Here is a 22,739-nt window from a genome sequence, read left to right as displayed (position 1 = left end):
GCTGTAGTTGTATAATTGTAGCTATTAGTTATTTAGTTGTCTAAATTGATGTGTAAATTAATACTTCTATTCTTCGATAAAAGTAGCTATTCTGATAGTTATTAAAATATAATTTATAAAAAAAACTAGAAAAAATTTTAAACCTCCCCTTTTAATTTTAGGGTTAATTGACAAAAATAAAACAATTTGATTGATCCATTGAAAATAAATTCAATTATTAATTATTCCTAATTATTTGATTACAAAGAAACTTTGAAAATCGTTATAAACAATAGGTGAGTTTATTTTTAACAAATATATTTAATAAAAGGGCTTATTCAAAAATAAACAATAAATAAATTTATTTTCAGCGAATCAAACAAATAATGATTTAGAATCAACAATTTTTCCTTAATTTTAAAGCTAAACATTATAACTTTCTAAAAACAACTATTACCCCCAAATTATGAACGATAACGTTTTTTTACCTCGTTATTCCTTGGATCACCGGGTGTTTGGTACTTAGCTACTTGCATTGGCTTATTAGTTGGTCAGACTGTCAAAAAAAAGTGTTTGATAAATGGTTTTAACTCAGCTAAAAAGCTGACTTTTAAGCCAAAATAAAAACTACTCTAGTTAGCTTTTTTGTTGACTTTTTGGCCTATTGAGATACTTTTTCTCTAATAAATAGCCAACAACTAATATAGATAAATTTACAAAACATCTCCATTTATAAACAATTGGCCTTTTCAGCTAGCTTAAAAGCTAACAAAAACAATAACAATTTAGCTGGTCAAACAAGTCAACTAAAAAGGTCAACAGCCAACTGCCAACTGCCAACCGCCAACCGCGAACCGTCCTTTGCTAAAACACTGCTTTTGTAATTGTAAACCAGTACCCCGAATAGGTCCTACGTCCTACGTCGTACTACCCCGTTCCTTAATTTATTTGGCGGCTGATTGCCGGTTCTCTTATCTTTCCGTCCATCTCTATTTCTCCCTCTGTCATACCGTCATGGCGTCATATGTTCTGCATTTCCAAATTCCAAATAATACACTGCTTTTGTACAGGATCCATAATGCAGAAAAAATTTGCTTTTATTTGGTTTGGTCATCTGTGATAACTTGCCAATAATAACCAATTTTCTGCTCACCTCCTCATCTACACCTCCCAAGATTATACTTTTTACTTCAATTCAAGCCTGTAAAATTGTGATTTTTGGGGTTGAATTATGGCTTTAAAAGCTGATTCCATCATTTTTGGATGTGGGATTTTTTCATCTACTGATTTACAAACTAGGTCTATATTTGTTGAATTGAAGTTTAGAAGAAATCTCGAGAGATTAGGGAAATGGGATTGTTGTTGTGCTGTTTTGCGACAAGAAAGGGCAATTATTCCTGCCCCAGTTGATGATGAGAATCAATTGAAACCCAGCATTTCTTCTGAGAATCACTCTGTTGGGATTCAGCAAAATCATCATACTGGTTTTCATAGGGATTTGAATTCCCTTCCTAGTGAGTTTTCTTCTTTATAATTGAATTATAATTTGGATTTTTATGAATTTTAATTTGATTTATGTCGTGGGTATTCACTATAATGTGATTTTGTTCTTGTAGATGAAATAAATGTCTCATTTGAGTGTTAATTATGATAAAGATTGAAGTTTTATTATTAAATAATGTAAAAGTTGATTTTTTTTATAACAATGAGTGTCATAGAAGGAGATTTTCTTGAGCATTGTATATGATTGTGATTTGTGGTGCAAGGGGGAGTTATTTATATTTGTCTATTTATGTTTCATATAACCTATGATTTATATTTGTCAATTTGAGAGAATATGTGAGTGATACGCATCACATCAGCCATGTTGTATAGGTGTTCAAAATAAATAAACCGATACTTCACCACAGAGTATGTGAGATAAAGCTTGGAAATTAGGTAGAACAGACAAAACTGAAAAATTTAGCAAACTTGGAAGGGATAGAGCGAGTAGATGGATAGATTGTGCATTTGGAAACCTTTGCAGAGAGGGGGGGGGGGGGGGGGGGGAAGCTCGTCTGTATTAATGTTGGGTCAATACTATTCCAGTCGTTACCTTCAGATATTCTTGAGTAGCACTACTACAGTGATGGTCTTGAATATAGTATATCATGTAGTATATCCCGCTCATAAAAGTTATGATCAGGGTCTAAAGAGGGATGGAAGACGGCAGACCATACCCTTATCAAAAATGAACTTGTTTGGTGCAGGAGTTCGCTAACTTTCTTCGAATACTAGGAAGTTATCCCATGGATTGCTAAATAAACAATGGCATTGATGAGTGACACAAGCTAGATAAAGTTTTTCAAATCTACTAAATCAAACGGCTTCACACGTTATCGCATCAGTGTGACCATTACCGCTAGATTGAAACCTTGTTTTTTCAATATGACGGTGTTTGTGGTAAATCAATTATGAACACTCTTGCTTTGATGTAAGTTCCCCACGATTACCATCGACACCATTTTTTTATATCTCAAAATGAGTCTACTCAGCAGAATACGAACTTTTTTTTTTCTCTGCAAGATGTTTTATAAACTGAATATTCCGAATGCAAACACTATCATGTAATCATGTATAAGCTGTGCTTCCATTGTCTAGTGAACTGTTCAAGTACTTCTCAACAATATCTAGCCCACAAAGCTCCTTCACCACAGGCATTGTTGCAGGGACAGATAATTGGAATGGATCATACGCATGAGCATCCAAGCCACCCCAAGAGGCGAGCTGCTTTCTCGCTTCTTTGATGGCTGCTCTTGTTGCACAGTGAACCGATGCTGCTAGCAGCACTGGTGGCTCTCCAGATGCTGCATAAAACCAAATAGATGAGATTAATGGCATACTTTCCTGTTTTAGGCTTTTATATTTTTTCTTTTCTTTTAAGCAGTTTGCGCGCACCTTTAGATGAAAGAACACGCTTCTGATGATGTCCGCTGTTCATGATTTCGACATTCAATTGTCTTGGAACTGTATCAATCGTCGGGATCTTGTAAGTCCATGTGCTATCAGAGACCACCAAACCATCAGGGTTCGTTAAGTACTCTTCCAGCATGAAAAACCCAATACCTTGAATGAAAGCTCCTTCTATCTGTACACAATGCTACTTTAAGAATTCTCTTTTAAGCTATAAGCATGATTCATTATAAGTCTGCAAATCCTAAAGCCTTATCCTAACATTGTATGATCGGCTATACGAGCCAAAACAAATCAACATGAGATTATGCAAAAATTTCGAGTTATATGATCCGGATGCAACTATAACCGACCTGTCCTAAATCAACAGCAGGGTTTAGACTCTTTCCACAGTCGTAAATGATGTCTGACTGCAATATAGTCGTTTCTCCAGTGAGAAGATTCACCTCCACCTGTGGAGTATCGAATCTTTATTATCATAAAAACGACACAAGCTGAACCTTAGAAAGACGTACACGCACACATTACCTCACTAACAGAAGCTCCATAGTTTAGATACCGAATGGAAGAAAAATCAGGTACGAAGTAAGTGCTAGCTGACATATTCACTGTCTTGTGTGCCTGCATTTAGAAACTAAGTGTAAACTTTGTACAAAAATTTTCTTCATATTTGATGATCGGTTGATCATTATTCCAATGCTTTCCGAACTCAAGAGCGAATCCAAGGAACTAGTACAGGATGAGCTGAACACTCACCTATGCATGTGTGCTGAACTAACTTGATTAGTATTCTTCTGTATTATAAGTTACACAATTTAATATTAATAGGGTTTTTAATCAAATATCCTGAGCTATCACCTAAGTAGGCTCGGGCCTTGATTTACCATGTTTCCAATGTCCTACTAGAGGGAAAATAAACATAAACATGCAAAAATCGGGTTAATCATATGGCTATTACACACCACACGATAGCGCAACTTCTATTCCCAAGTATGTGTTATTCTACACAAATATTCATTTTTATAAGGAATGCACATGCTTGGAAGAAGCATGTCTTTCGGTCATGAACTCGTTTTCATAGGAGTTGTGCTCCTGCCTACCATGTCGACATTGAAACCACAATACATAGCCAATAAAAACGGTTGGTTCTTCTTACCTTAGAAATAAGCGTCTCCCAGTTGATAGATCCCATTTGCTTTTCTAGTCTCTTCAAGACGGGGATTAATCTATCGACCAACGTATTGCAGCAGATCCTAACCGCTTCACAGCTCGACTCAGATGTAGTGCTTCCAGCCGTAAGTCCCCCTTGTACCATACTTAATGTATCTGCTTGTATTACTCGTACCTTATCCAATAAACGATCACTTCCAGCACAGTTGATCAAACTCAGTGCAAATGCAGCCATCTGTTTAACTTTGGTCCATAAACCCTGACCTAGCTCGATCCCTCCTACTTCCACAGCTATTGACCCATCCGAAAGTATGCTAACTTTACCCGGTGTTGGTCTCATATTAACACCATATATAATTGGTATCCTAGAAATGCCCCTTTTAGACCATTTACGCGTGCTGTTAAATTGCTTTACCATCTCTTTTCTCTGATGGAAGTTTGATGATAAAGCTAGCTTATCCCAAATCGACGGTAAAGTATATTCACCATGCTCTCCAGCACTATCATCATAGAACAAAGTTAACGTATCGAATGTGTGGAAGTTTTTCTCTCGAACAATATCGACATCTAGGAAAAGGGTAGACGCTACATGTTCGATCACAGCTTCAGCGATAAATGATCCTTGTAGTCTACCAGGAGCGCGCATGGCAGTCTTACTGGTATGATTCGTTTTGCACAATTTAATATCAAATGATAAAGCACCCCAATCATACTTCTTAAGGCCATTCACTATGCAATATGGCATAAGAGGGCTAAACTCTTCTGATATACCCGCATCAATCAAAATATCGAGATGTAAGGCTGTGATCTTCCCGTTTGATTTGAATCCTACACTATACGTGATTTTCATGGGATGCCTTCCTCCTGTCATTATCATATCCGTTTTGCGATCTAGATACATCCTCACAGGACGGCCAAGCTTGTGTGCAGCTAGTGCACAAGCTGTTGCAATCTATAAACAACAGAAAAAGATGAAATTATCAGTAATTCGAGACTAGAAACGGGGATTATACCAATAGAAGAACCACAATCAACAACACCCAACTAGTGATCGATGAGGAACAAACTAGGGAGGTAAGAGCCCAACAGAAAGAGCTATTCTTGTGAGAGACTGTCTCTCTGTGAGACAACTTCAAAATAAGGAGCTCATATGCTAATAATTATATTGGTTGGTTTATTCAGCCCGTGTATGTAAAGCGTCTCACGATGAGACCGTCTCACACAAGAGTTTGTGATGATTAAAACCTTGCAAACGAAAATACTCACAGGCACAGCCTTTCCGGCTTTTCCGCCAAAACCGCCCCCCACCCTTCTTGTGATGACGCGAATGTTATTTTGAGGAAGTCCTAGACAAGAAGCAATCACAGAATGTGCAGATTCTGGATCTTGAGATGAAAGATAAACCACCATGCAATTATCTTCATCTGGAATAGCTAAGGCTGTTTGAGTTTCCATATAGAAAAAGTGCTGAGATGGGAGTCTGATCTGCAAATTTAATCACAACATAAAATTCATGATAGGTGATTAAGGGGCTACTGAAATTCCTGCAATAGAAAAGTTGAACCTACCTCAGCCGAAAGAATTTTCTGTTCAGCTTCGTCCATTCCCTTCGCAAAGTCACCGACTGGTTTGGGACTAATCAAACTATCGAAAAAGCTACTCCTGTCAACTGCTTCTTCGACTGTTAAAATCGGTGGCTCGAGATTTTCTACATCATAGTCCACGACTGCTTTCATTGCTGCAATGTCTGCACGCTTCTGTGTATCTGCAACCTATAATGCTCTCTGTTATGATCATGATTTATATAACTCGGAGGTAGAACACCAAGACGGTAAAATGAACAGGCAATTAATGGGTTCAAAACGAGACTAACTTACAACTAGAGCAATACGTTCACCAGCAAATCTCGTGAACTCATCAGCAAATAAAGGATTCTTGTCGGATATTGTTCTAAATGGGGCTCCTATATTTTCCCCTCCATCTGGGATATCTTTATGGGAAATAACCGAAACCACTCCTTCTGGAAATGATTCAGACTTGTATCTCACGCATTTTACTCTTGCTAATGGCTTCTTGCTATATACAAATGCCCCATATAGACAGTCTTTTGGCGAAGGAATATCATCGACAAATATGGCCTCACCTGGAAAACCAAGCCTCATAGTCGTAAGTCCAACCAACAAACACGCACATCGTTAAGTGAACAACATAAACCATTCATAGAAATTAAAACAAACCGGATGCCAGGAGAGCGGCAGCTGTTTTACTGATAGGCTCCCCAACAGGATGATGCTCCGTGCTGGGCTGAATTACTTGCTTTGAAGGTAATAACAGCGGTACATCACTGCCCTCTTTCGTTTTATATCCGTTTAATTCTAAACTCGAAAATCCCAAATGATCAGTTTCCGGTTCCACCAAAGCGTGCAGAAACTCCAAAACAAATGCCTCAGCTAAACTAGTCCGATATGAACCATGTGAAATCTCATCTTTAGGTACCACATTTGCTCGAACTAAACTCATCGTTTTGGAAATCACATCACGGTCAATATTTCTACCCGCTAAAAACTCTTCTATTTCCTTCGCTCTAATTGCATGCCTACTTCCATAAGCCCCAAAAGCTAACCGGATATTACTCACCACGAACCCACTATCAGAACGAAAAACTTCAGCTAAGCAAGCAGCATTTAGATAAGGTAACACATTCCCCAAAGGACGAGGCGATGCTCTATACGTTTCAAACACGAGTTCACTACCTGATCTCGATGATGGTATCCAAATCGGTATATTGACACTCACAATCACACTTTTTGGATCTAAAGGAGGCCTAATCAAGAACTCCTCCAACTTTATACTCTCCCTTTGTAAGCTTCTTATTATCTGTACACTACAACCTACAGCCAGAAGAACAGTAACAATATCTGAAGGAAATCCACACCTTTGTGACATAACTATATTGCCCCCTATACTCGCTGAATTCCGAACAGATAAAGAAGCAATTTTCTCGAAATGGGCAGAAATTTTCTCGCCCAATCTATCCTTATCACCCTCCTTCAACGCTATGATTGCCTTAGAAATCGATACAGTAGCACCGATTTGGATGCCTTTAGCATCCTTTTTAACTGTTGAGAGTTCAGGAATACACCTTAGATCTATGTATGTATCATATTCATCTAGTTCCTTATAGTAACCGGTTCCAGTATTGCTAGCAACTAATTTAACACGACCCAAATTTTTCGACTCACTCAAATTCAGCGTGGCTTCGAGTTCCTCAATGCTCAAAGGGGTATGCCAAGAATATTTCCCCGAATCTAATAACATATTCAACCTTATTTCGTTCTTCAAAAAATCCGGAAATCTTGATATCTGATCACTATGGTCATAAACAGGCAACCTACTCAACTTAACTTCCTTACCCTCCTCATTTTGCCAAAAAGTATTGAGCCCGAGATCCTCAATATCGACATCAGCTGCAAAACTTTTGCAAGCATCAGCAATAGGTCGATAACCAGTACACCGACAGAGGTTTCCGTTTATGGATTTCTCGGCCTCACAAACTGTGAGGTTCGAGAAGTCAGACGAGGATCCTACTCCATTACTTTTATCGGAATTGAGAAGGGCTGAAAAGAGGGAGACAGAGATTCCGGGTGTACAATAACCACACTGAGCAGCATGGAAGCCAGCAAGCCTTTGGTGTATTGGATGGAAACCAGTTTTCTGACTTCCAAGGCCTTCAGTAGTTGTAATAGAACAACCATGAATACTGCAAACAAGTGTAAGGCAAGAATTAATTGTGTAATTCTCCACTTTTTGGTGTACTGGATCATATTTGGATAGCAGCACAACACAAGCTCCACAACCACCTGTAGTCAGCGAATGACAGAATTTTGAACATTAATTTCAAGGATGCTTAACGACTGACAAAACACTCTCAACAAGTCAAACAAGCCCGTGAATTGTCAAAATACAGCCACAATAGCATATAATATAAGAAATAGAAAAAAGTGTGCTCAATAATTACACCTATTGCCCATCTGATCATGCCTATTGTCCATCTACCGTAAATATTGAATAATCGTTTTACTATTATTTATTACTAAATAATTTAACCTTTTTATTTTTTTGCTGATAACCTCTGTTTTTGTATTCTACCTATCAATAAAGATAGTTAGGGTAGACCAAGGAAGATGCATGGAATGAGTGTAAGGGCTAGTAGGTACTCACTACTGGTAAGGGTACTTTTCAAAAAAATATATATATAAATTGGATTATTTAAAATTAATCAATAGTTGAGATTATTCCTGCCGAAGGCAATAAGTGAAATTATATTGAAGTTGAGAAGAGAGATGAAGAAAGTAGTAATTAACCTTCCCCACAAGAAAGCTTGACACTTTGAAATGGTGTTTGAGAGCGCAAGAATTGGAGCAAAGTAGTTGATGGGTGGTCGATCTTTGATATCTCAAATCTTTCTCCATTAACAGCAAACACTAAATTCCCACCTCCCATTGTTTTTGTTCTATCCAAATGATTTCTCTATTTCTCTTTTTTATCATAAATATCATCACTATAGTATTAACTGGTCAGTGGAACCCATTTTGTATTATTTGAGTTGCATCGCTTTATGTCGTTATCAACATCTAGTGGAGCTAGAGCTGCTTATTTAGATTATTGGATTGATTTCGATTAGGCATTTTGAGTTAATCTAAATTTGTGTCTTTGACTACATTTATTTTTAGATGAATGTAAATCTATTTTTAAATTGGATAAATTGAATTAGATTATATAGTCGGGTGAATAGCAGATCATCCTCTGAGTGGAGCCTATCACTTCCTATAATGCTCCAACGTTGCCTGACCTCACTCACATTGGTTTTGAACAACGTGTTCAAATGCACATAACTACCACCACCTTAATTTCAAAAAATTAAGATGAGATACATGACCTAATAAAGACTTCACACTTAATATTTTTTTAGTGAAATTTAATTGGAAGTGGAATTTGGCCAAAAAATAAATTGATAAAATAAAAAGAGATAATAATTTATAAATAATATTAAAAGAATATAGTGAGACAATTGTTAAAAAAGAAAAGAGTACAAAATAAATAGGACAAATTAAAATAAAAAATTTATAAATTGGTACAAATTAAGAGTGAGTAGTCATTATGGTGGTCAATATAAGTTTTCCATCTTTGTCTGTATGGGTATTATATCATCTTAATGGGCAAATTAAAAATTTTCATACTATTTTCCACACTTGTCCTTCATATGAACATTTGCTCTATCTTATGGTGATTGGTATTAAAATTGAACCAATAAATTAATGTTTAATTTTCGTTGATGTAAAGAAAGCATGTAATCCAACATCATTACATGCCCCAAACCACCCATATTCCCATATTCCCATATTACCCATGTGCCATGTATTGTCAAACAAACAATGCTAACTATCTTAAAAGGATCATCCACTTAAAATATATGCATGTTGACTTAGAAGTTGTAGACATTCAACTCATTTAACAGTAAATTGCATTACATTAATGTCACTAGATGGTTTAAAGCTAACTTTATCATGAGTTATTAAAGGAGATAAATGTATGTATTCTTATTCTAAAGAACTAATATAAAATATTACTAAACATATCCATAACAGCGAGCTCATCAGCAAATAATTCTAGCTTGTCAAACCAATTAACAACACCAATTAATAGTCATTTGATATTGAGACAAACATGGCACAATAGTAAGCCAAAATGACACTACTAGTATGTAACTTCGGATTTGAAAATCCACATGATAATCGAGCACAATTTATTTTTGCGAAGTACAAATGATAGAATAGCCAAACGTTTACTCATTTCATCTCAGTCCTAGTATTCTCATTCATACTTCATATTATATCACATAATTCCTTAAGATTCAGAGTTAAAATGATGAAACATTTATTTATTTATGAAAAGCAGTCGGCCATAGTAGTAATACTAATAACTACTTGGAGATCGATTTCAGTCACTTCAACTCCTTGAGAAAATCTTCGTTGTCAACAAGAACCTGCAAAATCGGGAAAAATCTGAGATGATCTCTAATTCAACGACAACAACTCTAATTTGATAGGGTAAAGTTTACACCAGGGTACGATAATTCCTTAAGATTTCAGTCATTTTGCAAGTAATATACACCAGGGTAAAGTTTAGACAGGCAAGAGATAATCTCTAATTCGACAACAAAGGATATTCTTATCACTTATCAGTTTAGCTTCAAGGACAATTAAAAATCTGAAACCTACTTTAGGGATGAAAATTGCACTATTCACATCCAGTCATATTCATGTGTCTTGTCAAGTAACTGGATTGGTCGGACGGGCTGAAACCCAAGTCAGGTTTTGGTTTTCCAGGGTAAAAGAGGTTAACATTTCAGATTATGATCAGTCTCATTAAAATTATAATGTTTGCCAAGGCAATAAATGAGACAAATTACTTTGAGAGCTGCACCAAATTCCATACATACTACACAAGCATATATCTGGTCATGAAGAGCAGTTCAATTCCATTTGATATTAGAAATCAAAGCACAAGCACTCACAGTTTTCCAGCCATCTGGGTCAAGAAAAGAGACAATCTTTGTGTTGATTCCGGGAACAGGACCAGGTTGACGAGTTATCTTTCCACCAAGCTCTTCGGTAACCAACTTGACTACCTCACCACTTTTGTAGACATCATCGGTACTAATAGCAACCTACAGAAGTAGAAAATTAAAAATATACAGGACAAATAATCATACATAAATGAGGCGGTTAGTTATTGATATTAAAATGGTTGTAATCAGAATGATTTTTAATTTAAATTTTCACAATGTCATTCCCATTGTAGGGACCTCTCACCCTCAAACATGTGTTTTTCTTCATAATTTTCCATTATCACTTAATGCCATCTTCCAAGTGGCAATATAGGGAAATGAATTTTATGATGAAAATGAATTATTCGAGTACGACAAACATGAACATATTCCTCGTCACGTAGTTTTTCTAAGCTACATTACATTAAATTTTCATCAACATTACCAACAATTGATATCAACAACCAAACAGACAAGCATAAAAATAGAGAAGTAATTTCATTTATACCTGTGCATATGCAGTTCCTTTAGTATACTCCGTCACACCATAATTGTAAGTCAACTCCAGAACAGTTGTCTCTTCCTCAGGGGCATAACCCATCATTGCAATGGTGTACTTCATTGTTTGAAAAGAGCAAATTGTAATTACCCCAATAAATTCATATTAACTAATACATTACAGATCAATAGTGAGAAGCTTGTGATACCTTTTGTTCAGGCCTATCAGTCCTCTTCACTACCTTCATCCCCAAAGCCTACAAAATGAGAAGCAGAAGTATACTGCATTACTTAAAAAAAACAAATGGCTTTTAATGGTTTGACAATCAAAGTATAAAACTTCTCTCAAACTTGACAAGATTGATCACCATTTTTTTTAAAAAATTTAGACTACCATAAAGGACTTATCAGCATGCAATTGGAATCATAATGTAAAACCAACGCCACCTTGCATAGACACATTGCATCAGCCGCGTAGTAAAGATTTTCAAAACATATGAAACAATATTTCCCGTGTTGTAAAGTCGTAAAAAAACCACTTTTTGGGCCGTATCAAGGCTGTTAAGAAAAAAGGATACAACTTGACACATAGAAATTATATGAAGTTATGTTTTATGCACAAGAAACTGGATGAAGGATCTAAAATAGTAGGATAAGCAAGAGCATGTAAGATATACTAGTGTTTCAGCCCCTTATGTGTAATTTCTTTTACATTTATCCATACACCACACCTTAAGACTGCTAAGAATCTCCTCCTAATCCCAGTCAGAAGGCAAAGCAATAACTTTAAATATCAAAAAAGTATCATTGCAACATCGGATAACATCAACAAGTTAAATAAAGTAGTTTTTTTTTTTTTTTTAAATATTTTTGGGACTTCCTAAACACTCACTATATCAGAAGTTCATGCATACTGAAAGGAAGATCAATAAAAGAGCTTTTCAATACCTTTTCATAGAATTTGATTGAGCGCTCAAGATCACCAACACGAAGCATTACTTGGCAAAGTGGTTCAGGAGTCGAACCTCGCTGGATAAGCTCAAATAGGTAACCAGTAGGATCCTTCACAAAAGCTATTACAGTTGATCCACCTTTTACTGGACCAGGTTCTCTAGTTATGGTACCTCCCTTGGCTCGGATGTCTTCAACCATTTTGTACACCTAGAAGAAAATGAAGTTATGAATCAAGTTCTAAAAACTTTTCAATTCATCATATATACAAATACCACTTACATCTGGGGTAGCAATTGCAAAATGTCCAAATCCAGTTCCTATATCATAATGGTCCACCCCATAGTCTGTAGGACAATAAAACACAACTATGTTAGGATTTAGATGAGATATTCATAAATCTTCCCCCTTTTGCACAGTTTGCAAATTCCAGGAAGTATCTTAAATTCCTAACAAAGTAACCTCTCTCGTCGGTCTAACAGCAAACAATCCTTCAATTGATCAAGAAGGTTAATTATGGGCCAATGGCCAAGAAAACAGCCAAACAATGTCAAGCTTACCCTCCTCCACGCCTCATTCCCACTAGCAAGAAGTATAGAAACATCAATGCAAAAGTTGAAGGGTATAATTATAATCATGATAAGGTAGTTCACTCACTGTATGTTAACTCTACTGCAAAGTTGGACTCTTCCGGACCAAAACCAAGAAATGCATTGGAATATTTCTCCGCTGGAACATCTCGTTTCCTCAGCAATTTCATTCCAAAACATTCTGTGTAGAACCTGAAATGAATATGATGGAAAAGGCCAAATATTTAGCTACACCTAACACTTGGATGTTGGATCACAAATCACTAGTAAAGAAAGATTGCCATGGGTATACTTAATGGTTTTATCAAGATCCCCGACACGGTACACAACATGCAGAAATCTCCGCTTGTCTTTTTTTGGGAATTCCAACAATTCTGCATTAGCAGCTTCACATGCGGCCATTCCAAAACTATGGTACCTTAAAAGATTGCAAAACAAACTTAGCGACGATGTCAACATAACCATTCCTAGGATTACAAAAGGTAAAAGATTGCAAAACAAACCTAAATCATTAAGACAAATAGGAATTATCCCGACTCCCGTTTCTTATGGTTGTAACAAACAGAAAGCAAAATTCACCACTTAGCAAGAAAAAAAAATGAAGTATCCGACAAATACAACTCACAAAAAACATCAAAAATCAGATTATAGATCAAAATGCAAGGAATTTCACATTTTTATTCGCACAGAATCGCAAAAGCCGCAAAATTAAACATCGAAATGCAGGTTTGGAATTTTTTTTTTCCCATTTTAAATTGGATATGTAATAATGTAATTGAACAAGGGATTGCAATTATTCTCATTCAACAGGTAAAACGACCCCATTTAGAAACAAAAATAAGAAGATAAATTAACAAAAAAATTATAAAAAAAACCTAGAATTGGAGACAGAAAAACGAATTTTAAAAGAGATATTCAAGCTTTAAAATGCGAAAGAAGAGAGGAGAGAATACCTGAAGAGAGAAGTCTAGTAAATGATTTGAGGAGTTTGAGAAGTGATAAAAATGGTGTGAATAATGTGGTAAAATGCTTCTGTGATTCACATAGATTTTTATAGAAACTTCTCCAGAAAATGAATAAATGCCCTTCAGCGTCACTGCCTGTGATGTCTCTCTTTATGACAGACAATGATTTCGTTTAGGTACAATCGTCCAAGGATACATTCACGGCCTTAATTTGTCTGAGCTTAGTCACCTACTTGTGACATTAACTACTAGCGTATTTCCTCTTCCAAACCTCAAAACAAAAATTTAACACGTTAATATTTCGTATTATTAAACTATTTAATTCATATATGAAACTTATTTCATGATAAAACTGTTGTTTAAGAGCAACGATAACTTTTTTGCCCTTGACTTATTTTTTAGACAAATTAGTGGACCATAATTTCCTCTAAAGCACACAAAAAATAGACCAAATTGCATATATTGTGCAATTTTATCCTTTTTTGTTTTTTACATTTTAAATGATTTTTTGTTTATATTTAAATTTTTATTATTATATAATGTGATTATTGGAAATATAAATTATTTATTTTATTAAGATTTATTGTTAAATTTATCATTTATCGTTGTTATTAAAATAACTATTATTATTTTGATTAATTTACCCAACTAACTTATCAAATGATTATAAATGACAATTAATCAAAAATTTAATTATAATAATATTGGAAAACAATATAGTACTGTACTAATTATGTATGATATGTAGTACATAAATTCAAATGATCAAATGTTACTCGAAATTATAGGATGAATCCCTCAACAAATAAATCTCCTCGATAGCCTACTTGATATTCGATCTGTTTTTTAAATAAATTCTCATAATAAATATTTATGAAAATTAAAAAATAAAATATTTTAAATAATAAATATATTATGTTATTAAATAATAAATTTAATAGAGAAAAAACAGATAACATGAACTTTTTAAAATAAAATAGTGGGAGTAATTTTTCCTATTTATTTAAAAACGTTTTAAATTCTACTTTTAAGAAAGTTGCTTTAGAAGATGCGTGTACTCGTCTTTGATAGGATGAGGACAGAAAAACTTTGTCTGGCTTCTCGTTCTCGCAAAATCAAAGCCCTTTTATTATGGTAATACTAAAGTCCACTATAGACTAGTACAATCACTACCTCCGTCTAATTTGTTTAGCGCATCCAATTCCAATCGGAGTACTTTTCATCTCTTTGAATTTGATATGGAGTACTACATAAACCGAAGTGACAATTTTTAAATTTTAGTGTAACAAATCATGTAATACTCACATGTCACTGCTCAACGAACCATTATAAGTGCGTAAATACTCTTAATTCTCAACCATAATTATAAAAACAAGAAATGTAGTAAATTAAAATGAATAATTGTTTCTAGTTTAATAAAACTTCTCTAGAGTGAAACCAACACTTGCCCCAAGAAAAAGAAAACAATACAGAAGCCATAATTCATAGTTCAAAGTGCAAATCAGTAAATGAAAATGCAGAACTTGAAATTATAAAACTGCAAATTATGCACAATCATCCTACAAAAATACAAAGATTTTCAAATCAAAAAGTCTATACTATTAGCTCCTTGTTAGGAAAGATTCAGCACAACAAAGATAACTTTCTACAATGAGAACCACGAGCAAGGAAATAGAGACTAGCAAAGTAGCAATTCGAGGGTGAAAGTAAAAAACTTTGGCACTTTAATATTCATTCACACAAGATAGTTTGTAACATCTATAGAACCTGTACACTGCCATCACTTAGAGGAATCAAGAGATTGCACGTTCCTCCAACAGTATTTGACTACATATGCAAACATTTTCTGGATTTGGAATCAAACAGGCACGCGTTTCCCACGGTATCGGTCAATCAGCTGCACAAAATGAACGAGAACTTAGAGTTCAGACATAATCAAATGCCATAAGGTTGAGTTTCAGAACAAACATTTCATTTCAAATTGTAGATTTCAATTATGAAAACATTTGAGAAGTCATTCTCAAATTCTCATCTTTAACAACTTCTATAACAATGATGGATTTGAGTCAAATCCAAAGTTGATATTTTTTTATTTGCCAAACATTAAATTTAAGTCAAATTTATATTTTCAAATGAAATTATCATTCTCAAAATAGCATAAAGGGATACTTGAAATTACTACACGGGTCGGTTCATGGATTAAAGCAGACATAGATCACCACAAATAGTACAATCAGTTGAGAAGGGAGTTGTAGTTCGATGATTGGATCAAAAGTCATCCCAATGAGAAGTTTCTATTACTTTCATTTAAAAGAAGGTTTCAATGGAAACCAACCTCTCTACATATGAAGTGAAAAAACCAGCTCATCAGGAGATTTGGACTTCACGAGGTTGATTTTAATAGAACAATAGATTCAGTACAATAGAAGCAGACAAGTATTCGTTTCCAAACAAAAAAGAAAGTACAACTTTCAAGCCTTATTGGGTCGGAGATGCAAAATCATCTTGTGCATTCATATAGACAGCTATAGTATGTATTATAAACAGGGTAGGTAGTGTCAGAAGCTTTAGTTAGAAAGTATATTCTAGAAGAAAAATTGTCCTAAATAATCTCACATTTCATTCATCCGCTGTAAATAATCTCACCTTTAGATTGTTTTCTAATAAGCCCATCTTTGCCCTACATTTGCTCCTAGCATATCCTCTTATTTGTTAACGGTTAGCTTGTTTTAAAATAGAATAAGAAAAAAGAAAACACTCATCCCCTTCCACCACCAGAATTCCCTCCTTACCCCACCCCCCCTTTTGGGTACCAGCGACTCCCTCTCCTCCCCGTTCAAGTGCCAGCGTACCCTTTTACCTCCCCCCACTTATGCGCGTACCCCACCCCCTTCTCGTAACCCCATATACTCCCTTAACCCTCCATACCCAGTCGTAACCTGCACCTATCCTCCCCCACTTGGTGTACGACTCCCTCCCCCCTCCCCCATCTCTATCATCAATAGAACTGGGATAATCAGAGTGTTTTTAGGTTGGGTTATTAGGGTTCTGATGGTGGTGAAGGCGTGGAGAGAGGGGGAAAGTAAATGGTGATGCTAGATTCTTGTGCTTGAAGGTGGTTGTTTGCTGGGGTGGGGGTCGTTGTCACTTTGTGGTGGGAATGATTGGTTTGCCAGTGTAGGGTGGAAGGTGATGGTGTGGTGGTGCCGGGGTTTGGGTTGGCTGGGGTGGTACAAGGGAAAGGGTACTCTATTTTCTCTCTCTTTTTACTAAGTTTACCTGGATTATTAAAAAATAATCAATATATGGGATTATTCATAACGGATGGGTTTAAAGTTGGATTATTAGGACAATTTTTCCTGTTCTAAAAGAGGATAAATCTGAGGATGGGGAAAACTAGTATAAACAATTGAGTAAATGAGAAAGTCAATCATAATTTTGTATACACAATAGTGGGATCATACGCATGTCTTGGGAGAGTAACTAGCCTCTTGAAAGCATGTAATATCTTTAAATTTTCAATCTGCTATTGTAATTTTTGGATTAGATCAATATATCAAAATTTTCATTCATACGTTACTGCTTAAATTACAATTCCAAGTCTCGTTGTTACTTTACTGTATTTTTTTTGCTGAGTACTGAAATATGGATTCCCACTCTGATACATATGCACACCCCATTGCCTCTGTAATCCTATAGAAGATTCCGATTGAGATTCTCCTGAGTGGAACTGGGGACAAGAGGATCCAGAAACATCCACAACCTTTCCTTCAAAAGCCAAAAGAAGAACAAATTCTTCTTCCTTCACCCTATTTTTATGTTTCCCTTCCAACCATTCATAACTCAGCAATAAGCACAAACCAGAGTACAAACCAGAGCACAACTATTTCCAGTAAACTATTTTGATTCAATCTCTTCAGTAAGCATTGTTTTTTCTACATTAATCATTCATGAGTTTTACCTGGTCAGTGAGGATAAAGGATCACGCACTATTGTCCAACTAAATGCCAGGAAGAAAGTCCAAGAGATCATGCATGTTTTCTTTAAACCTATATTTTCTTGTCATTCTCAGGAGTGCTAATGAAGAAGGTGATATAACTTCTTGTCACACTTTAGAACTCATTTTTTCTAAATTAAAAGACTGAAAAACCGTATTTTTCTAGTCGCTCCGTAAATCCTGCTTTATAATCAAACACGAAATGCTTTACATAGCTACCAACAGTTTCTTTTCTTACAAAACCAAAAAATGGAATCTACTTACAGGTATAATGAAAAGGCCTGAAAACATCGGCCCAATCTTATAGATTACTCAAGGACCTTATAATAAGTTAATAGGCTCCAAAGATTTAAGTTACTACATTAATAACAGATCTTACAGCAAGCGTACAAATTTCAACCAAGAAATACCTCAACAGTTGAGCATTAGGTGAAAAACATGAATTTCTAAATCAGAATACCTTTCGGACTAAGTAAGAGAAACAGAGACACGTACCGATCTGATAAATGGCTGTTGGAAGAGCCAACCAAGAACAGGAATCCTTTGGGCAAAGACTGCCAATGTAGGCCAAAAGCCACTGAAAATAACATGCAATTCTCAGCAATTGGAACATAATACACGAGCAAAACATCTTAGACAAATTACATATAATAAACCTGAACAACAACAATAAAAACATTCCATTACCCCAGCATTATCAAATAGCTCTCGGGGTGGGGTTTGAGGGATGGATGTACGCGACCTTACCCTTGTTAGTGATAAAACTAACAAAGAGGTTATTTCTGATTGATCCTTGGTAGCAAACATCATATGCAACTTCACATAAATAAAAAGTGCTCGTAATTTAATGAGTCATTTTTCTATTATAATTCGAAACCAACTATAAATCTTTCCATATGACAAACCTGAAGAGTACAAGAAATCCATAAGATTCCAATATCATTCCAAATATTGGCCATCCTATCAGAACCAAGAAGAAGCCAACACCAAACGCAATTGTTCCCTGAGTAACAACAACGAAAACAGTAAGTAGCAAAACTTGAATGTATGGCGAGGATAAATGAGGTATCAGAAAGACAAGGGATAAGTATACCTTATAATTTTGAGGCTTTATAAAAAACTGCAAAGTGGACTTCAGTCCAATGGTCAATGCCAACCCAGACAAGAGAAGGATCTGAGAAAAAGCAACATAAGTGCCACTAGTCACAAGGGAAAATAAATATTGAGTGATAAGAGAAAAAAGGATCGGAAATATAAAAGATTAGGAAACCTACGTTTCCCATAGCAAGTAAGCCTTTGTCAAACAAGAAAACAACTCCAAGAAATGTGAAGAAAAAACCGAATCCAGTCAAACCCAGTCCAATCTCTGTTAACATAACAACAAGAGGAAGGGAGTTAGAGCTTTAGACGTTTTAAGAACATGATCAAAGAGATAAAACTCCAACATTTCTATGCCAAATTTCAACATGATTAAATAGTACATCACATCATTTGAAATACAAGTGTATAAGTAACAAGTAATTAGGCATCATGTTGTATTTTGTCTTCATAATGGCACACCAAAAAGTAAAATGCTGATAGCATGACATAATTACTCCAACAGCTATGGCCAAAATTTCCCAAAGTATCCATTCAATAGAAGAGGAGGTGAAAACTCATAGCCACACCAAAAGGATGAGTCAATGATCCCAAATTTCTCAACTAGAAAAGACGAGTCAATGATGCTAAATACCAAAACGAGAGAAGCTCACAATCTTGGTCCTAAAATTACACTTTTTTAAGTCGAGAGAATAAATAAAAACCTAACTAAGTTTCCAACACCTTACAATTGGCATAGAAGTTTCAACAATGTTTTCATGAACCTCAAAGTTAAATCATGAGGTCATATATAACAATCCTCCTTTTGGCTTTACCATTCACTCATATCCAACATGATCAGGTCGACTCCATTTCTTCTCATCTGTCTTCAACAACCCCCACCCCCCACCCCCCATCATCCAAGTCATCTTCAGTTTCCATGGCTTCTTGAATAACCTGAATTCATCCAACTCTACACTTCCCTTAAGATCATCTTTTGGTTTACTTCAAGCATACCCAAACCAGCCAATTCTCTTTTATTTTATCCTCAAAATCCGCAACTCCAACTATACCGATTTTACTAGGGATAAGTTTTCTCACTATTCTCAGTTAATTAATTAAGTACAATCTAACATATACATGATATGCATTTTGATAAAAATCCTTAAGAGATCATTGCATAATAAATCAAATTACTGCCCTCCCCCTTCCCCTCCGCCACCCCTCAAAAAAAAAAATCCTCTTCCACCAAAGCATACGAAAGCAACAACATTTATGTGTAGGAAATGAAAAATAACAACACTTTGTTCTTTTAATCTACTATCTAATTATAAAACTAAGCTAGCACTAAGCCCGCTGAAACATCACCATTGTTTTCATGTAAACAACCAAATACTAAATTCATGCCTTCAAAGGAACTTACCTGGAAGGCAATTAAATTCAAAATGACAATCAGCTTTCAAAAAGCCTTGTTCGAAGGGGGTCACTAATAGCTTCATTCAATAATTTGCCAACTTTATAATGTTTTAGAGGAAAGAAATAATGTATTGCTGTCAAGTTAAATATGAAGGTATCACCGTATCACCTAATGATACAATATCTATCAAGTCTTCTAATCTAGCCAAAAAAATTTGCAACTCAGACAATTGAAAAATCAGACCATATAAATCATAGATACTAAGTATCCATAGCAAAAATTTCAAAAACCAAATACAATCAGAAATTAAAAAAAGGATGCTCACTTTTCCGGTCATTCATCTCAAACGAAACCATTTTCGCAAACTGAACAAAGCGCAACAATCAATCGCGAATTCAGTATATCACTGCACTGCACGCTAAAAATTATTAGAATCAAATTACAATGAAGAATCAAATCAATCATGATCATCTAATCAAACACAAATACATTATTTATCAGGTCTACCTGCAGAAGTTTGGCTTCAAATTCGTGCTCAATGCCTCCTGCATTGAATTACATCAATCAAACAATAAACCTAAGTACCTAACTGAAAAATCACAATTCTATGGCATTTCACATCGATTTCATTCACATAAACAAAACCAAACTTCGCTACTCACGATTGTTTCATTCCAGCTATAACGGTTTTAATAGCATCAAATTGAGACTCTATACCTCCTAAAATAGAAGTTAAACAAGAAATTTTCAATAAGAGTGCAAAGCCTAATTGTTGAATTGAAAAATACCTCCTGCACTCAAATTATAACAGCACTATATCAATCAAACAATAAACCTAACTGAACAATCACAATTCCATCGCATTTCACAGCATTTTCATTAACATAAATCAAATCGAAATCACTGCTTTCGGTAGTGTTATTAAAGTTATAAATGTAAAAATTGCATATAAACACCTCCAACTATAGAATCAAAACAAGAAATGTTTAATAAGAAAGTAAAATCTAATTGTTAAATCGCAAAAATTCCTGTAGCGTTCGACATCAATTCGTAATAATCGCAAAACTAGATATGAGGAGAGATAAAAAAAGAGAGAAAAAACCTTGCCGGACGAGCTATCGTACGGTGCCGTCAACACAGAGGAGAGGGAATTATCGGCGATCGTCGCTTAAAATTTCCGTCGCCGGTGAAAGGGGAGAATGATCGAAAGTGTTGGTCCTCTCTCTAATGTGAAATGGTTTATGGGTAAAAAGTTTTTTGACCAACAACCCACCTGGTTTATTGGATGTATTACATTAAGCCCAAATTTCAGCCCAATTTCATTGCACTATTGCTTCGGCGGTTGGGCCTCTAGATTTAAAGCTCATAGTGTTGTACACTCCACATTGGCTTGAAATATAAGCCATACTTCATCTCTTGAAATCATGACGCAGAAAACCAAGCCTAATTTCACAATAAAAATACTACTCCACATGTTATTAACACAAATTCTTTTTAAGATTATTTAATTTTATCATTAAAATGAAGTATCAATTATTAAATAATTAAAAATAAGTAATTTAAATATAAAAGTAGATTCTTTATTTAATTTAGTTGCCCAGTCTCAAATTCTTAATTTAGGATTGTTTTATACTCTTATTACTTATTAGTGTTGGTAAGTAGAAACAAGGAAATTTCTTTATAAGTGTATAAGTGAAGCAAATTACATTAGGCATATAGAATTGTGTTTGCTTGTAAGGCCAACTGTTATGAATGGTATGTGTGACTTGAGTGCACATTTAAAAGTTGATTTCATGTGTATGACTCTTGGTTTGTGGAATCCAAAAGGGTGTAATTATGTGGAGAGTATTCATGAGGAATTATGGGTGTTAATGAAGATTAATGAAGAAGTAGAAAGGACTTGATTTTATGGTAGCTCGATCAGAATTCTGACAGAGGAAGCAGAGAGGTCGCTCGACCTTCCCGCTCGACCGAACAAGCCATATTGGTAGGTCGAGCGGTCAGACAGAATGCTCCAAAATGTAGCTGATACTCGCTCGACCAAGCCACTCGACCGAGCGAGCTCCCTGTTCCGGTCGAGCGGATCCTCTGATGTGCATGGGATGCTATTTTTCGACCTTTCAAGCCCTTGGAGTTATTTCATATTATTCATTACTCTATATTAAATATGTATTCAAGTGAGCTATTGATATTCATGTACCTAGTACTATATATAGAGCTCTCATACTCACACATAAAACACAACCCCTAAGCCAAACACATAGCCTTTTGTTTTTATCTCTTACTCAATTGTAATTCTTCATAGAGAAGTGTTGTTTATACTCATTCTTGATATAATATAAACAGAAACTACACACCACGGAGGATGTAGCCATCATTGGGTGAACCTCCTTAAATTCTTGTGTCTTTTTGATTAGTTTACATTGTCAAACGTTGTTTTGTTCATTGTTGTTTGTATCGTTCTTAGCATCGTAACGGTTTTGGCAAACGTTTTCACCAACCATTGATTGAAATGTCAGTAGCTTATAAATAG

General features: G+C 35.3%; 3 protein-coding genes across 8 annotated transcripts; all 3 read right to left on the bottom strand.

Moving 5' to 3' along the window:
- Window positions 1–2,504: 2,504 nt before the first annotated feature.
- On the bottom strand, window positions 2,505–9,122 carry LOC130815451 (indole-3-acetaldehyde oxidase-like). The gene is made up of 10 exons (XM_057681928.1): window positions 8,466–9,122; window positions 6,339–7,961; window positions 5,979–6,244; window positions 5,670–5,873; window positions 5,368–5,586; window positions 4,088–5,053; window positions 3,460–3,552; window positions 3,285–3,383; window positions 2,917–3,106; window positions 2,505–2,825 (listed from the first exon to the last, which is right to left on the bottom strand). The coding sequence occupies exons 1-10, from the start codon at window positions 8,602–8,604 to the stop codon at window positions 2,590–2,592; spliced, it is 4,035 nt and encodes a 1,344-aa protein (XP_057537911.1). The 5' UTR covers window positions 8,605–9,122; the 3' UTR covers window positions 2,505–2,589.
- A 718-nt stretch (window positions 9,123–9,840) lies between these two features.
- On the bottom strand, window positions 9,841–14,210 carry LOC130815452 (putative lactoylglutathione lyase). The gene is made up of 9 exons (XM_057681930.1): window positions 13,704–14,210; window positions 13,043–13,168; window positions 12,818–12,942; window positions 12,443–12,507; window positions 12,158–12,370; window positions 11,419–11,466; window positions 11,220–11,327; window positions 10,679–10,831; window positions 9,841–10,147 (listed from the first exon to the last, which is right to left on the bottom strand). Exons 2-9 carry the CDS (start codon window positions 13,150–13,152, stop codon window positions 10,106–10,108), a joined length of 864 nt encoding a protein of 287 aa, XP_057537913.1. The 5' UTR covers window positions 13,153–13,168; window positions 13,704–14,210; the 3' UTR covers window positions 9,841–10,105.
- A 1,010-nt stretch (window positions 14,211–15,220) lies between these two features.
- On the bottom strand, window positions 15,221–21,674 carry LOC130815453 (vesicle transport protein GOT1-like). 6 transcript variants are annotated; one of them, XM_057681935.1, is made up of 9 exons: window positions 21,309–21,674; window positions 20,869–20,926; window positions 20,714–20,751; window positions 20,532–20,617; window positions 18,987–19,078; window positions 18,806–18,886; window positions 18,618–18,715; window positions 18,208–18,289; window positions 15,221–15,612 (listed from the first exon to the last, which is right to left on the bottom strand). In XM_057681935.1, exons 4-9 carry the CDS (start codon window positions 20,560–20,562, stop codon window positions 15,574–15,576), a joined length of 423 nt encoding a protein of 140 aa, XP_057537918.1. In that variant the 5' UTR covers window positions 20,563–20,617; window positions 20,714–20,751; window positions 20,869–20,926; window positions 21,309–21,674; the 3' UTR covers window positions 15,221–15,573. The 6 variants fall into 6 exon arrangements, with proteins under 6 accessions (XP_057537918.1, XP_057537914.1, XP_057537919.1 ...); XM_057681931.1 differs by having other exon boundaries at window positions 20,532–20,624; window positions 21,309–21,465; XM_057681936.1 differs by having other exon boundaries at window positions 20,532–20,612; window positions 21,309–21,465.
- Between the last annotated feature and the right edge of the window lie 1,065 nt (window positions 21,675–22,739).

This window comes from Amaranthus tricolor, chromosome 6 (assembly GCF_026212465.1).
Source record: "Amaranthus tricolor cultivar Red isolate AtriRed21 chromosome 6, ASM2621246v1, whole genome shotgun sequence".
Lineage (NCBI taxonomy): Eukaryota > Viridiplantae > Streptophyta > Magnoliopsida > Caryophyllales > Amaranthaceae > Amaranthus > Amaranthus tricolor.
Note: the sequence above shows the minus strand (reverse complement) of the source record. Positions and strands in the feature narration are given on the sequence as shown.

Bases quoted from the DNA above. Each gene is read 5' to 3' on its own strand.
- LOC130815451 (XM_057681928.1), bottom strand. From the start codon at position 8,604: ATGGGAGGTGGGAATTTAGTGTTTGCTGTTAATGGAGAAAGATTTGAG. The intron at 5,874-5,978 runs GTAAGTTAGTCT...AGAGCATTATAG, and splicing joins GTGAACGTATTGCTCTAGTT to GTTGCAGATACACAGAAGCG. The intron at 5,587-5,669 runs GTAGGTTCAACT...TTAAATTTGCAG, and splicing joins AGAAAATTCTTTCGGCTGAG to ATCAGACTCCCATCTCAGCA.
- LOC130815452 (XM_057681930.1), bottom strand. From the start codon at position 13,152: ATGGCCGCATGTGAAGCTGCTAATGCAGAATTGTTGGAATTCCCAAAA. The intron at 11,467-12,157 runs GTATTGAAAAGC...CTCATTTTGTAG, and splicing joins CAATCAAATTCTATGAAAAG to GCTTTGGGGATGAAGGTAGT. The intron at 11,328-11,418 runs GTATCACAAGCT...CAAACAATGAAG, and splicing joins CTGATAGGCCTGAACAAAAG to TACACCATTGCAATGATGGG.
- LOC130815453 (XM_057681935.1), bottom strand. From the start codon at position 20,562: ATGGTTTCGTTTGAGATGAATGACCGGAAAA. The intron at 19,079-20,531 runs GTGAGCATCCTT...TTATGTTAACAG, and splicing joins TGAGATGAATGACCGGAAAA to AGATTGGACTGGGTTTGACT. The intron at 15,613-18,207 runs GTACGTGTCTCT...CATTTTGTGCAG, and splicing joins AACAGCCATTTATCAGATCG to CTGATTGACCGATACCGTGG.